At 39.2% G+C, this 15,715-nt stretch overlaps 1 protein-coding gene across 1 annotated transcript in view; it reads left to right on the top strand.

Annotated features, from left to right (window-relative positions):
- The window catches only part of BMP2K (BMP2 inducible kinase), a 43,470-nt gene extending 32,179 nt beyond the window's left edge, over window positions 1–11,291 (top strand). The window contains 7 exon segments of the mRNA XM_037391898.1: window positions 658–761; window positions 2,882–2,961; window positions 4,612–4,772; window positions 6,088–6,266; window positions 7,277–7,372; window positions 8,172–8,359; window positions 10,368–11,291. Coding sequence (XP_037247795.1) covers window positions 658–761; window positions 2,882–2,961; window positions 4,612–4,772; window positions 6,088–6,266; window positions 7,277–7,372; window positions 8,172–8,359; window positions 10,368–10,563 — 1,004 coding nt within the window. The 3' untranslated portion in view covers window positions 10,564–11,291.
- The last annotated feature ends 4,424 nt before the right edge of the window (window positions 11,292–15,715 follow it).

Raw genomic sequence — 15,715 nt, 5'->3', positions numbered from 1 at the left:
ATTTTTAGCAGCTTAGCTTACACAGTGAAAGGTATTTTCTAAGCATTTAGGTTCTCCAGTCATTTAGGCAAGACTTTCTCATTATGTACTCTGTATCATATTGTAAATGATATAAAGTAACTGTTTGCTTGAAAAACACCAAATGTTCTAATTTGGGACATCAAAAATTCTGTCTTGTCAGGAAAAAGTCCTTTTATCCATGGAACTGTATTTTTTTACTATACAAAAGTATACATAGCCAATGAAACCTGCAAGATAAAAGCTGATGTAGAACCTTAGCCTGATACGGTTGGATATGTCTGTGAATCTTCTGTTGGCTACATTGAATTTTTTACTAACCCTAGAAAAATATAGTGCCTGTGAGTTGGTTTTATGTTGTATCTCTTTGAAGTTATTAATTACTACTTCAGTTTAGCTACCCTTCCTGCAGTTGAGTGTCAAAATAGCAAACGGAATAAACCTCCAATTGTGTTTGACCCTAAAAACTATTTAACTTGACAAAAAATATTAAAAAACCCCAAACCCACATAACAATAAAAATTACTGTTTCTGGGGTAAACTTATTTGGCAGAGCTGCAGAATATCTTCTTGCTGGTAGCACGCTGTCTCAATAGCCTTTTTGATATTTGGTTATGATTTGTCTTGCAATTTTTGCAGGATATATGCTTGAACCAGATCAAGAACAGAGACCCGATATATTTCAAGTATCTTACTTTGCCTTTAAACTTGCCAAAAAGGACTGTCCAGTGTCTAATATTAATGTAAGTAGTGTTTAAATTTTTCTTTATTTTTAGTCTATTTTGTAGGTAGCATTGAAAAAAGTATCTAATCAGCTGAGGAAACATTATTTCCATTGCTTTTTAAACCCTGTTCCTAAATTTAAAACATAAAGCAGAGTACACTTCAAGCTGCTATTTGAGTACACGTGATATTAGGTGTCTAAACAAAATGTTTTGAGGGCATTACTTCATAAATTGTATGATACTGCACCAGTAGTTGACTTACAGATTTTGCTGTTACTAATCTCATGTGTCTAATACAAAAAAGATGAAATTATTACAGAACTTAAACTTGTTAACAATAAAAGGTTTCATGTTGCAACTGTAGTGTCACGAGCATTTATTTGTTATGGATAAACCCTTTCTCTTAGTCACCCTTAGCAATTATGTTAATTCATTGGAAGGACTACAGTGAACTGGAAAGCAGAGTAGTGCCTCGGTTAGCCTACATTCCTACCCTTACTTCCTGTGTGAGTTTTTTGACAGTTTGTACTTTCTCTCAAAGGTCACTCATTCACAGATCTAATTATGGTGCAATGGAATTTGAGGGCACATCAATAACATTCGATGTTATAAGATAGACCTGGGGAAAAAGCAATCTCAAAATTCATTTTGTAACAAATGTCAATTACAGGGAACTCTGCCTTCAGAGGCAGACAGTGAACATACTTGAGAACCCTTTGAATTCCTTTGTCATTGATCCTTGTAAAAGAAGGTGCTCAGTAAATGTGAGTGGTGCTTTTTGGAAACTTAGGTTTAGTAAAATATCAGAACACCTTGAAGTACTTACTGTTTGTAGGTAAAGGCTAAATTGTAGGTGGTCTGAATAGTTTTTATGTTATGCTGTTGCAGTGTGTGAGTAGGAGGAGCAATAACTATACTTTCCCTTGAATACTTGATCCTGAATATGAGCATATCTTAATATAACATAACTTGGGAATTAACTGTTACTCACTGGAGAAGTAGTATCACCTCACTCAGGTGACTTGAGAATGTCTGTTTCTTGGATTTTTTTTTTTTATTTTACCCCTGCAGATAGGAATTGCTGCTTACTTGGACCTTTGCTGTGTGGCAGACTAGAAAAGTAGAAGAGCCTGGAGCAGTCTTAAAAAGCGAAGCTGTTGAGGGGTGGGAGTGTGTGTGTGTTCCACTGGAGTGTTAGAACAGCAGTAAAGGCAGCAGGCTGTGCCCTGGTTTCTGTTGCTGTTGATTTCCTCTGGTAGTGCTTTCCTCTGTAGCATCTATGGCTATCTTAAAAGGGAAGCAGCACAAAAATGTGCACATGGACACCCCTGACCCTCTTTGAAGTTTCGTGAGAATATAAGGAGGACCGTTATAGGTTAAAGAGGCTGGCTGAGCGTACTACGCTGTCTTTGACAGCAGCTTATTTTTCTCAAGGGAAAGTCAGATGTATGCCTGTCTGTCTCTTTCCTAGACTCGACTAATTCCAGTGCTGACAGTAGTCTTCAGCAGCAGTATTTGATGATTAACTCTAATACTTGTGACCAGTTTTAGATTTGCATTCTTTACGTGAGGAGGTAGTACATACGTAACTATGCGTATCATCTTCCTTCTCCCTCCCCCAGAATTGTCATTTTCCTTGGTATAATGTGGTTTAGGTAAAATGCAATTCATTCAGGAATTTGATTGAGATGGGGGTAAGTTAAAGGACTATAGAAGCTTAGATACTGCATGGTTTTGGGGAATTTGTATTGTGGTGGAAGATCTGAGTGGGCAAAAATTTACTGTTTTTTCATCCAAGCATTAGGCTTTGTTTGAATTCTTAAGCTTGAGACTAAAGTCTCTGAAGTAAAATGTGGTTAAAAGATGTTGTCCAGGTGTTTTCTTATATTGTTGATGGTTGGTAGTGTGTAAATGAAGTAGTTGACAAAACAGTTGGACCAGTTGTGGTTTTGTTTTGCAACAGATAAGGGAACATAGAGATACTGTTAAATAAATACTTCTAATCTGCAGCCATGTGAGTTCTACATTGAGCCTTGTAACATGGAAGTCTTTACCCCAAGTATTCCTCTTCAATATGTAATGATTTTTTTCTTTCAGGATTTCGGGTTTTTAATTTATTCAAATTTATTTTTCCCAAGAATTCTCCTGTCCCTTCAACTCTTCCTGAACCCATGACAGCTAGTGAGGCAGCTGCTAGAAAAAGCCAAATAAAAGCAAGGTGAGCAGAGGATGTGGCTTTACTTTTTTTTTTTCCTTTTTTTTTTGCTAATATTGTTAAGGTGCATGTTTGTCTGAAACCTGTTTTTTTGTGCTTGTTAATAAAACTTATCTTAGTAGGAGAAGTCATTAGAATAGATAAACTGAAATTCTAAGAGCTTCTGGTCTCTTCTTTGGATTCCACTCTGCTGTTTTCACTGTATTGAGAATCCACCGAGAGAAACTGAGAGCCTCTTTTGTGGTGAAATAAGTAAGCGCTATCGGTCTGTTTCTCATCTGCTTTATTTTCTCCAAGACTGATGAGTGAATTTTGAAATGAAGGATTTTAGTGGCAATATGGTACAGGTAGACTGTTCTAAAAAGGGCTTTTATTTAAATGTGTAAATCAAATAAGATTGGTGAAGGTAAATGGATTTTGTTCTTTCAAAGATTCATATTTGTGTACCAAAATATTCCTTTTTTGTACTTACTGATAAAACCAAACCCAAAACCTCGGGAATTCCTTTTCATGTCTTTTATTGTGCTTTGGTATATGGTGTATATTTAATGCTAATGCTGGAAGACTCCTTTACACTTTTATTCTTAGTTAATGGAAGTTGTGTTTTGAATCCCAACAGCACAACGTGTGTGACTTGGGTACTTTTATATTTTGCTATAATTATCAGCTCTATTCCAACTCTGATTTTATTAACCTGTTTCAAATGAGAAGCAAAGGAATGGGTTCATGTAAGCTGTGTTTGGAGCTGTGGAGATGTCTGTGCCATGTTATGGTAATGTCGTGGTCTGGTTGTGGTTGGTTTTGCTGGCTCTGCTGTCAGTTGGTAGTGTGCACAGGAGGGCAGGCATAGATTATCAATGGAATAATGTTTTAAACTCCTGCTAAATCTTCTAGACAGTAGTAGTAGGATTCGTAGTTCTTCCTAAATAATATTTTCCTGACAGCCCTTAAGTTACAGCAGGTGAAGGCAGATGGTGCCTTCGTATAATATGGTAGGAACTAATGTGACGTGTTGGGTACTGGAGCTCAGATGGTGAATTAGTGTTTTTAAGCAGTTGAACAGTCTTAAAAAATGCATATACTATAACCTGATAATGGGATTAAAGTTCAAAAGTAGTTTGGTTTTCAACATCTTTATTACCCTGGCAGGCTATTATGCAGCTTGAAGTATTTCAGGGAAGACACAAATACTCTGAGAGTTTATGGGTGTTAAATCTCTAACAAAAAGTAGAATTAGGTTGACTTAACAGATAAGATATCTTAATGCTATTTCCTGTATGTATGAACAGTAGTTGTGTCTCTAGTCCTAGGTTTGCTGAGTCAAGTGCTGGACATAACTTTCACTCACTGCTGTGAATGAAGGAAAGCTTATACAGAGAAAGTTTGTATCTAGTGTCATGGTTTCCTTGGGAATAAGGCTGTTGCATAGCTCCTTCTAAATGCTGTTCTGCAGCAGCCATATATCCAGTGGTGGCAGTGGGTGTTGAGTGGCACTTTAGGAAGCAAATTTTAAGGTGTTGAAATATAATTCACAAGTAGAGCAGCACATGACTAAGACATAACTGAACTATTAAGATATAGTGTCTAATTTGAAAAAGAAGCAGTCTTTTTTTTTTTTTTAAGTTTCTTCCATGGGAAAACTTGTCATTTCAGAATAACAGACACTGTTGGACCAACAGAAACCTCAATTGCACCACGACAAAGACCAAAGGCCAATTCAAGCACTACCACTTCTAGTGTGCTAACGATCCAGAGCTCAGCAACTCCAGTCAAAGTACAAGTTCCTGGTGAATTTGGTAATCGTATGCAAAAAGGTAACTTAAAGTTGAAGGGTGGACCAAAATAAATGAAGAATGAATTTTGTATTTCTTTTGCTACTAGAGCAAGAAGGAGTAACATCTAAAACTTAAATTCATCTGATTCTTTTATATGCTAAAGCCCAAACCTTCATCTTTTCCAAAATACTCTAAATGTGCAACTAGTAAGTTTGACCAGGTACTGTAAAAACTGAATGGAAATTGAGAAGTGAAGGGTTGTTTTTTCTCATTGTGCCTAACACTGATTTTGAACTAACTTTCCCACAGCAGGCTGTGAACTGTGCACAGTTTTGACTTGAAAATAGTTCATGAAGAGTACTGAGCTCTTCTGTAACAAACTGCTTTCATTGTAGTAGAAAAAGTATTTTCCCTGTGCCTCAGTAAGTCACGAGATATGAACAATATGTTGCTATTATTTGCAGACTGGAGCCATGTAAAATTACTTCCCTCCTGTAATGATTGACCCAAATGCATTTCACTTTGCACTGTAGGTGCAGTAGATGTGCAACACATGAGTAATTGAGGGAGGCTCTATCCATTGAAATGGGTTTTCAGTGAATTCTTTGTAAAGTTGTCTTAATCTCATTCAAAAAGTTACGGCTCTGATAAATGAAAACTATTTAAGTGAATATTTATATCTTGAATGCTTCCCTCATTGCACTTTGGTGTTTTGTGTCTGTTACAGTACAGTAGCTGCAGGGATGGTATTGGGAAAGCCTCCAATCAAAAGGCCACTGAGAATGTTTGTGTCCCAGGTGTGAACAACTTTAGACAGGATCCAAATAATGTCCAACTTGGAAAGCTTTTCCTGTTGTGACAAGGAACAGATCATTCCTGGGCACTTCAGAATATAAATACAACATACAAGAGAGGTTGATTTGTTAGTAACTGCTTACTTAAAATAATGGAATGGTCACATACCTTTAAACAGAACACCTGATTAATTTTCCAAGTGAGCCAATAATTCTCTTAAAGTGTGTTGTATGCATACAAAATTGTATGCTTTGAGGGTTAGAGTTTGAGATACTAGAAGGTCCAACTTAAGTATTAGTAAAGCAAGTCGTGAACCCAGCTTGCTGTGTCGTGAGACCAAAGGAAGCTCCTACCTTTTGTAAGTAGAAATGGTGCATTGCAGGCCTGGAAGTATATTTGGAGAAGTGAATTTACTATCTACCAGTTGTCAGGCTGGGCAGGGAAGTTTGTAAACTGTTTTGCCTTGAAGTGTTGAAGAATTGAAGAGGTTAACTGCCAGGGAGCTTTCTGGCTAAACTTGAGAGATCAGTGTGTCAACAGTGTTGTCTGAATATCAAAGGAACCACAAGACCAGGGAACGGACAAGAGATCTTACAGTCACAAGGGACCAGCCAGCCCACCCCCCAGCAGAACAGAGTCCTCCAGCAGCTGCAGCAGGGTGACTGGAGACTGCAGCAGCTGCACCACTTACATCACCACCAGCAACAACCTACTATTCAGGATGCTTATTTTCAGCAGGTACAAGTCAAATTTGTTACACAAGTTTTGAAGAGACACATTACACTTGTCAATAATGCTTTGAATCATGTGCTGGTTAAACATCTCTGCTGTTGCTGCCTGTGTTTTCTCCTGCTGAGGGGGGGGGGGGGGGGAAGGGATCATGGCTCCTGCCCCTTTTTCCTTTGATTTGTCTCTTCATAGGCACTATGATGCTTATTCTAGAAAGTTGCATTCTTTGCGGTGTCTTTTTTGCAGTTTGGCCCTGAATCCCAGCTTGCTTTGAACTGCCACTGCATCCCCCAAATAAGTTTTGTGTATGTGTAAATGTGTGTGAGAAGTGTTAGGAATTGTCTAGGTGATGATGCTGTGCTGGCATAGATTGGTTTTACATACACCATCTGAGCAGGATTGTTGCAGGTTTTGCTTTCTCCAGTGTTTCTTCATCAATGAAGAGCTTCTTTTTTGTAGTTGTTCTGTCCATCTAGCTTTTTCATGGATACCTTGTATTCCAATACTGCCCAGCTTGCATACTGTAAAGTATAATAGCTTAAGCTGTGTAGCATAAGTAACTGTAAACATAATGGAAGAGCAGCTAGGTCAGACAAGAACTTTCAGATCCTGTTCAGGACACCTATTGCTATTCCTCTCCCCGCCCCGTTGAGACACATTATTCTTGAAAGCACAGCTGATTTATTTTCCAAAGGGGCTCAGCACTGGTGAAAATTGCAGAAGGTGGGATGTTAATTGTCTTACCTTAGAAAAGGCGTTGCTGAATATGTAGTCTTCATTTTTTGTTCAACAGGCTGATATTAATTGGGGGTGGGGGAATGGGGATGGAAAAGCTTTAAAACAGAGTCATTAAAATGCAGTGACTGAATTGCAAGCTGATTCTTGGTTATGTGGTGTCTTAACTGAAAAATGCTGTTGAGTCACAGAAGTGATATTTTAATTGATGCTTCTCCTAAATACCTGGCTATTTCTAAAGGGAAGATCATGACTTAAAGCTACGTTCTTCTTTTCAACTATAGTATCAACAAGCGATGCATCAGCAGATGGTCCAACAGCAGCTGTTGATGCAGTCTGTGTACCAGCAGCAACCTTCCCAATCTCAGTATCCTGCTATGGTACGTCAAGAATTGAACATAGACAGTACAATCTTAAATCCATGAGTAGTTGTAATGAGCTCTGGTTGTAGTAAATAGTGTCAAGTTCAGCACCTAAAATGATACTCCGTTGGGGGGGAAAAAAAAATGTTAGCCCAAACGTGGTTATGAAAGCTTGCCTGGAGTTGCATTTTTGTGTTAATTGGGTGGAATATATCCTATTCCATGGGTTAGAATATATTATTCCCTGGGTTAATGGTTGGACTTTGTCTTTGAGGTCTTTTTCAACCTAAATGATTGTATGATTCTAAACTTGATTCAATATGTATATACTAATTTGAAACATACTTGGTGATTAAGGTTTCCAGTACTGACCACAGAAAGAAATGTATGCTATGCTACAAAGTGATAGAAGACATGGTGGCGTCAAATTCCTGCTTCAAAAGCCAGAAAGCTAACTGCCATAATCTGTTCTTCAAACATCAGGAGAAATTGTGCTGAAATTTTTATTAATAATGTATAAGAATGGGGTATGATAAAAACTTCTAGTGCTGCGATAGCATATACTTGCATTGCAATAAGTATGAAAAGTGAAGTGGTAGTATGTTGGAAGAAAAAAACAGGATCACTGATGTTAGAGCGGTTTCTTTTCACCTGTAGAGCAGACAGGTCTGGCTGCTTGCTTCTGCTGAAGATACTAAGCTTTTCTGGAGTGCGGTGGTTTTCAGTGCGTTTGGCTGCAAGGCCGGCATTGTTACTTAGCGCAAGAGGTTGACACTGCCCCACGTGAATTTAGTAACATGATTGTTATCTTTCTTAGGTGCAGCAATATCAGCAAGCTCTCCTACAGCAGCAGATCCTTGCTCAGCAGCAACAGCGGTCGCAACAGGCGCAGTCTCCTGAATATATCACTTCTCCACAAGATTTCTCGCCAGCCTTTATCCCTTACCCTGGGTCACTTCCAGTCCACGCTGGAGTGGTGGCAGATTCTCCCTATCCTGCAGTCAGGCAAGTATTCTGACATAGATGGACCCAAGGGTTACTTACTGCTTAAATTGCTAATCGTTATGAGTGGTGCTTAATCCTTTCCTCAGAAATTAATTGCTTCAGTAGTAAGGTATTACTTAAAGCAGTTGGATAGTTGCTGCTTAATGGTAAAGGATATTTTGGGAGGAAAGTATGATGCTTAACTTGGTAACAGATGGGCCTAGTACAACTTCTTAAAGGACCGGTCTTCCTGGAATAAGTCCATAAACCAGAAAAAGTGGAACCGGCTGCTAACCACTTTACTTAGGATGGTCAATAGTCTATGCTGAATGAGGTTATAAGTGCATGAAAGTCATCTCAAACAACCCTCTTAAGAGAGAGTTTATAGCTGGTGTGTATTTGCTAGGGCTTCTAACTCCTGTGTCTGTTGATCCAATTTAAGTACGTTAAATGGTAGGAATGCACCTTGTCAGCAGTGTGGTCCCTTTGCAGGGTCCTGTGGACTTACCCTAGCTTAATGAAGTGTGACTTGTCCATGAATTCTTATGAAAAACAGTGTGCGGATTAAAACCCCGTTCTTTTTCTGATTTAAAAATAAGAGAACCACAGATTTGTCCAGTTTCAATAATGTTATGAGCTAAGTTATATATTTACATAGATTCCTACTACATTGTATTGAAAGAGAAGTGCTTTGCAATTGTGGGCATGCTGCACTCTTTGGTGCAGTCGGTCTTGACAGAGGCTTTCAGTTAGAGTAGCTTGTATGTTTCTTCAGGTGCTGCTGCTGCCGTTCTTAGTCTCTTCTAAGTTGCAGCATGTTGAAAGAGTAAAAGGCAAAATATTTTTCTGCTGTTTGCTGTGACCAGTTTGGCTTCATCTCGCCAATCAGATAGTCTAATCCCTAGCAGAGTGTTGTCCTGTGCTTCTGTGCCCATATCTGAGACTTACTGGCTGTACCTTGACTGGATCTATTGCCAGAGTACTTTTGTCACAAATAATTTCCAATTTGGGAGTAAATACGTGTATTTCTAGTTTCTCTTCTGTGTGTTTGGCTGAAGACTTGATCCTGCTGTTTAGCTTCAAGTCAGTGACTGAGAGTTAGCAATGGTTTGCAATGTGTGAGGTCAATCTTTTAAACAAAAAATATGACTTTTTGTATTAAAGGAAGGGGTGATGAAAGTCTTTTCCTTTGATGTACTAAATGCATTGCGTTGCATTGTATCTCATGTTGTCCTCTCGATGGAAAGAGCCAGTAGTCTTTTTGGGACGGCAGTGCCCAAGCTGACAGGAAGGAGCCCCTTCCCCTTTCTGTTGTTTGGAAGAGATGGTTCCATGTGGAGCTGGCTGCAGGTGTGACCTGGGCATAGAGAGAGGACCACTTAGCATGCAGTAACTCGCTGATTGCTGCTTTCCTAGTCTGCTTCAGATAGAGGAGTGGTAGGTGTAACTTCCTAAAATGGGCACAAAAGGAAGAACACATCTAGTCGAAAGTTTCCTTATCTGTGTAGATAAGGCTAATACAAGCAGAGGCTGTTATGTCAACTGGTTAGGTTAATTGTACCAGTTGGATGGATGTAGGATTCAAAAAAACAAACTCTTAATGTGTCTGCCAAGAAAAAATAATTTGAAAATAAAGAGAACCTATGAAAACTTCATAGAGATTTAGTAGGCTTTTTTTTGAGGAAAACAAGGCAATCTCCTATGGCAATACAGAAATGACCACAGGTGAAATATGGTTTTTTACCCTTGCATGTCAACTTGATGAAGGATTCTGTGCTTTGGCTACAATTAATAAACTGAAAAATAAAAGTCCAGGGATTGCATACAGAAATTATGTGACTGAACCACATAGTTTGAGTGATCTGTTTTCCCTTAAATTAACTTTCAGATGGTTTTGGGATAAGCTGTTAATGCGTGTGTGTTAATTGTGTGTGGTATTTTGGCATAATGAAGCATGTCATAGATTTTCACCCTGATAAACAGTCCTATAATGTTTCTCTTTATTTGCTTTCATGAACTGACTTTACAGGCCAGGTATTCCTGATGCAGAAGCAATTGCCAGTTACCCAAAGCAGAGCATCAATAACCCACCTGATATGTCAGGTTGGAACCCGTTTGGAGAGGACAATTTTTCCAAGTTGACAGAGGAGGAGCTGCTGGACAGAGAGTTTGACCTGCTAAGATCAAGTAAGGGACACTTGAAGGCTTATTTTGCTTCACAGTAAATAAGGGCACTGTAGTTGCTCAGCAGTTCCAACACCTCTCTTGTCAGAGGGCCATGCAGTCTGTGTACAGAAAATTCTTTCTGAGCATTTGAGGGCAGAGTTCGGCCTGTCGTCTTTCTTTCCTTTCTGTTTTTGAAAATGTGTGCCATAGGAACTCACTGTCTAAAACTGGTAGTTACTGGCTCAAATACTGCAGAAATGGTAATATCTTAACTCTTAAATACTTCTTCTGTCACCTTGATTGTCAAGAAGCTCTCAACAGCAGAGGTATGTTGTCAGATAGGAAGAAAAGTTTGGCTGCTTGCGTTATTCCTTTCCAGCTTTTTTCTTGCACAGCAGAGCAGAAGATTCTGTGGGTCTGATATGTCCTTTGAAAATGCGTGAAAGAAAATTTATCTATTACATTATGTTAATGTTTTGTAATGTCCTTTTTGATGAGTGGCTACATGTAAGGGCTGCTTTATTGTTCTGATATGGCAATAGTTGAATAAACTTTTTCCTCTTGAAGTCAGTTATCTCAATGGTTTTTACTTGGAAATACTTTTTCTTAATTGCTTAACACATGCTTGTTAGATGCTCTTCCTAAAACTGGTTTTGTCAAGATCAGATTTATTAGTGAGACTTATAAGATGTGACAGTGTCAAAAACCAGATTGTAAATACTTGCCTGACTATCAGCAAGTTCCTTGCAATTAAAGATGCAGTAAAGTTGAATTTGAAGTAATTGAAGAAATCCCTATGCCTTCAATTGTCATTTTCTTCTTGGATTTATGTGTTCTTAAATGTAGCTGACTAAGATGTGTGCATTGCTTGCTAATCTTGGAGGAGAGTGACTGGCTTCTTTTTGTGAAACTCTGGTTGAATGTTTTCACTTGTATTCCTGTGTTGACCAGATAAGACTCCTGGTTTTGAGATGTGGATGTAGCCTGCACACATTTTGCAGTAGAATGACTTGCTGCTAGCTGGGGAAAATTTATAATGTACCAGCTGAAAAATAAGCAATTCTTTCAGAATCCAAGTTTAGAGTTAGAAATTATTTAGTAGTAGAATTGGGTGTCTTTGGGCATGATGCTTCCAAATGAAACCTTAGAAATCTTTTGAAGTAATTAAACTCTTGAATCTGGAGGTTAGCTCGAACCAAAAGGTCAGCACAACATTACCTATTTCCAGAATCTTTGACTGTTGGATTGTTGAGTGCAGTTTATAGTAAATTTTGAGATTGATTTGGTTAAGCCACATGTTTTGAACAAACACAAAAGAAGATAGTAACAAGGACATGTTTCAAGTGGCATTACAAAACAGCTGGAAAATGCCATACAAGAAGTATGCTTGCCTGGAGTAGCTCAATAGGCTTGTTATAGTGAGCTGGGAAAACAGAAAAAACATACATGCATTTAGGTTGTAAAAAAACCTTTAAGATTGAGTCCAACTGTTAACCCAGCACTGCCAAGCCCATCACTAAACCGTGTCCCTAAGCACCATGTCTACATGTCTTTTAAATACCTCCAGGGATGGTGTGACTCCACCACGTCCCTGGGCAGCCTGTTCCAGTGCTTCACTACTCTTTTGGTGAAGATGCTGAATTGCATGCAAAATATTAGACTTAGTAAAGGCTAGAATAACTTGGACCTACGTGCTGCAAATGGCTGTCTCAGAATCTCTAGGAGAAAGAACAGTTTACTATTGTAATTCAATTATCCATATAGGATTTTATACTATGTGTGTGAAAATAGTCTGAAGTTTTTAAAGACTGAGTCTACTTAGGCATGTTTTTGGCTCACCTCTTAGTAAAGATAATTCAGTGCACAGAGGAAGCTGGATGTGGTAATAAACTTCATATGCTGTATCAAAAAAGTAAATTTAACAGCATAGTTTTGCTTAGTAATAACCAGCATTAGGGTTTTTTTTGTCACTTGAATACAGAAAACATAAAAATAAAAACGAAAATACTGTCTTGACCAACAGTACACTAGGTGGCGGTCTTGTTTGTATGTGGCATGCGATGCAGGCACAGCTTTCCTTGGGCCTTTTGGCTTGATTTTTGTTAGAGGTCCAGTGGAGGGGGAGCATGGCTAGTTTAATCTTGGGGGGGTGGGGTGGTGTGTTTGTATGTGCACATAGATACCTACATCAAAGACTACAAAGGCTTTTAACTTCATTTTTTTGATATTAAGGATGTTGTGCCAAAGACTGTATTAACTTCCCTTGTAGTGTAAATGTCTCTACTGCAGTCAAAGATTTATACTTAATTTTGTCTACTGGTACTTTCTCCAACTTAGGTGGATTAATGAGAAATAGGGAGATATATTGTACAATTAAGGCTTATACCTAGAAATTGTCTTTAACTGTGTAATACTTCCTGGAATTTCCTCAGACATATCTTAAGGATCAAGGCTTAATTCTCTTTAGATGTAGGTCATCTCTTTTGAGAGGAAAGCGCTGTCTACTACTAAGTAGTTTTTTTTTTCCCCCCCCTCAATTTTTGGGTTTACTGTGAATCATTTTGCCGCCTAGAGGAAGGAGAATTTAAGATAGAGATTTGATGAATCGTTATATTTTCTGTATCTAAACCTGATTGCTGTCCTGTACTTTATAAGTCATGTACAGTATTATGTAAGTTTGTCTTTTTGCAATGTTACGTGGTTCTGAGCAGCATTCAAAACATACTTTCTTTCCACTTCCAAAAGCTTGGTTTGTATTGTTGAGCTGATACTTTATACATAAATTAAAAAAGCTTTTAAATGTCAAATGCTTTTAAAGCTGGTGTGTTCATGACAGTAATACATGAGTAATTAAATATACACAGCCTTTGTTACAGGATCAAGATGTCATAATTTGTCAGGCTAACATTACTGTTTGATTTCATGCATTAGATGGGTATTGCTGTGATGATTAATCACTTTGCCTTTAAAAAGGGAGCTAACATAGAACAGAATACCTTGCTTACACTTTGTGACAGTTTTCACAGTAAAAAGATGACAGTAAAAAGTAATGTGCAATCGAATGAAGATTTCTGAACAGAGGACCTTTGCGGAGAACTTAGATACAGAGTGTCCTGGTTTAACCCCAGCCAGCAACCCAGCACCATGCAGCTGCTTGCTCACCTCCCTCCCCCAGAGGAATGGGGAGGAGAATGGGAAAGGAATGTAAAACTCAAGGGTTGAGATAAGAACAATTTAATAGGTGAAGCAAAAGCTGTGCATGCAGGCAGAGCAAAGCAAGGAATTCATTCAGCACTTCCCATGGGCAGGCAGGTGTTCAGCCATCCCCAGGAGAGCAGGGCTCCATCACGCGTAATGGTTCCTCAGGAAGACAAACACCATAATGCCAAATGTCCACCCCCTTCCTCCTTTTTCCTCCAGTTTATATACTCAGCATGACGTCATATGGTATGGAATATCCCTTTGGCTAGTTTGGGTCACCTGTCCTGGCTGTGTCCCCTCCCAGTGTCCTGTGCCGCTCCAGCCCTCTCGCTGGCAGGGCCCAAGGAACCAAAAAGTCCGTGACTTAGTATAAGCATTACCTAGCAATGCTAAAAACATCAGTGTGCTATCAACGGTGTTCTTACATCATAGCCAAAACACAGCACTGTACTAGCTACTAAGAAGAAAATTAAGTCTATCCCAGCTGAAACCAGGACAGAGTTACAGGATGGAGTTCCTGGTTCATATGTACACTGTTGTTTCTCTGTTTCTGTTGTTGTTGTTATCAGTATTAATGAGGGTCCAGAAGCAACACATGATGCCGAGTTTCTGACAACATTGTGAAGAAATGAATCTCTTACAAAGAGCTCCTGTAAGAACTTAATCTGCAGAACTGGGAGCCAAGAAAAGGAGTCTGCTGTCTCACCGGGGGGAAAAAAATACCGGCACGGCCCTCACACTGGATTGCACAGATTCTGGTTAGGCCCAGAATCATATTGGTGCTTAAACAGAGATAGCTGTGGCTGCAAAGCCTATAGAGCTCTTTACCCATCTCCTTTGCAGTGTGTGCAGTGTGAAGGAACTACCTAGGCCATCCATGCAGGAAAGAGCTGTGGTTCTTACCAGGATTTCTCTGTGCGCAAGTGCTGCTCGCACTTCAGAAAGTCCCAAGAGAACTGTCTCCTGAGGAATCTTGGGCCTGTCATTTGCATGGAAACAGCTAGATTCCTTGTTTGTGGTTTTCAAAACCTCTGCTTTTCTATGGAAGGGTCTGCTGTGCTGCATGGTCGTGTCTCTGGCACAATCTGGGCTGCATTCGTATGAGTATTTACTGAAGGGAAAATGCCTCTGATCTTTGCTTTGAGGAAGTTGCATCTTAAGCACAATGAAGTCTAATACTGACTGTCGTGCTGAATCTACTTCTGCTTGTGTGAAACTGGAGGAACCATTGCTGTCTCTTGTTCTCTCAAACACTCTCTGTTAAAGGGAAGTGGATCTTATTATGAGGTGGACAAATGATACTTGTGCCTCAGAAGACTGGAAAATGTCTCATCCTTTTCCAGTAGACTTAAATTTGATGAACTGACAAATTTTAAATTTTATTTTCCAGGGAAATGTATCCCAGTACATATTTATCTAGGTGTTACGGAGGACCTGAAACTTGTATTTACTCACTTTACCTAAGTTTTCTTGCATGCTGAGCATTTCAATCCATTTTTGTTTTCCAGTAGCCCTACTACTCAAGTTGGGAGGCTTGAAGTCGCATAGTCTGGCATGCCAGCATTTGCTGGGGCTCTCCAAAGGGTAGTTCAAGTTGTTGCGCCCTTAAAAGTTACTCTAGAGTTTGGTTGTCTGCAAACTCTGCAGCAACCAGTTGTCCTCTGGAGGCCAGATACAAGGGATAGTAGGGCAAAAGCATCCTGCACTCAGTCTGCATTTGTAAAGATGCAAGTTCAAGGTCGTATACATATCTTCTAAGAGAAAACAAACAAACAAAAAAAAAAAACCCAAACCCAAACAGAAAAAAACGCAGGCAAAACACCCCCCTGAAACCCCACCCAACACCCACCAACCCAACGCTTCCAAAAAAACCCCCAGAAGCCCAAATCTTTCCTCCTTGAGGAAAGGAATGTGGGTATGACTGTTGAGAAACAGGCACAAGTACTGCTGTTGGGTGTGATATTTGGCAGCTGTTTGTGTTCAAGGCTCAAAGCTGATCGTATAAAATAT

The sequence above is a fragment of the Falco rusticolus genome, chromosome 1, assembly GCF_015220075.1.
Source record: "Falco rusticolus isolate bFalRus1 chromosome 1, bFalRus1.pri, whole genome shotgun sequence".
In the NCBI taxonomy this organism is placed as follows: Eukaryota; Metazoa; Chordata; class Aves; order Falconiformes; family Falconidae; genus Falco; species Falco rusticolus.
The sequence above is the reverse complement of the archived record's forward strand: the minus strand, read 5'-3'. Positions and strand labels throughout refer to the sequence as shown.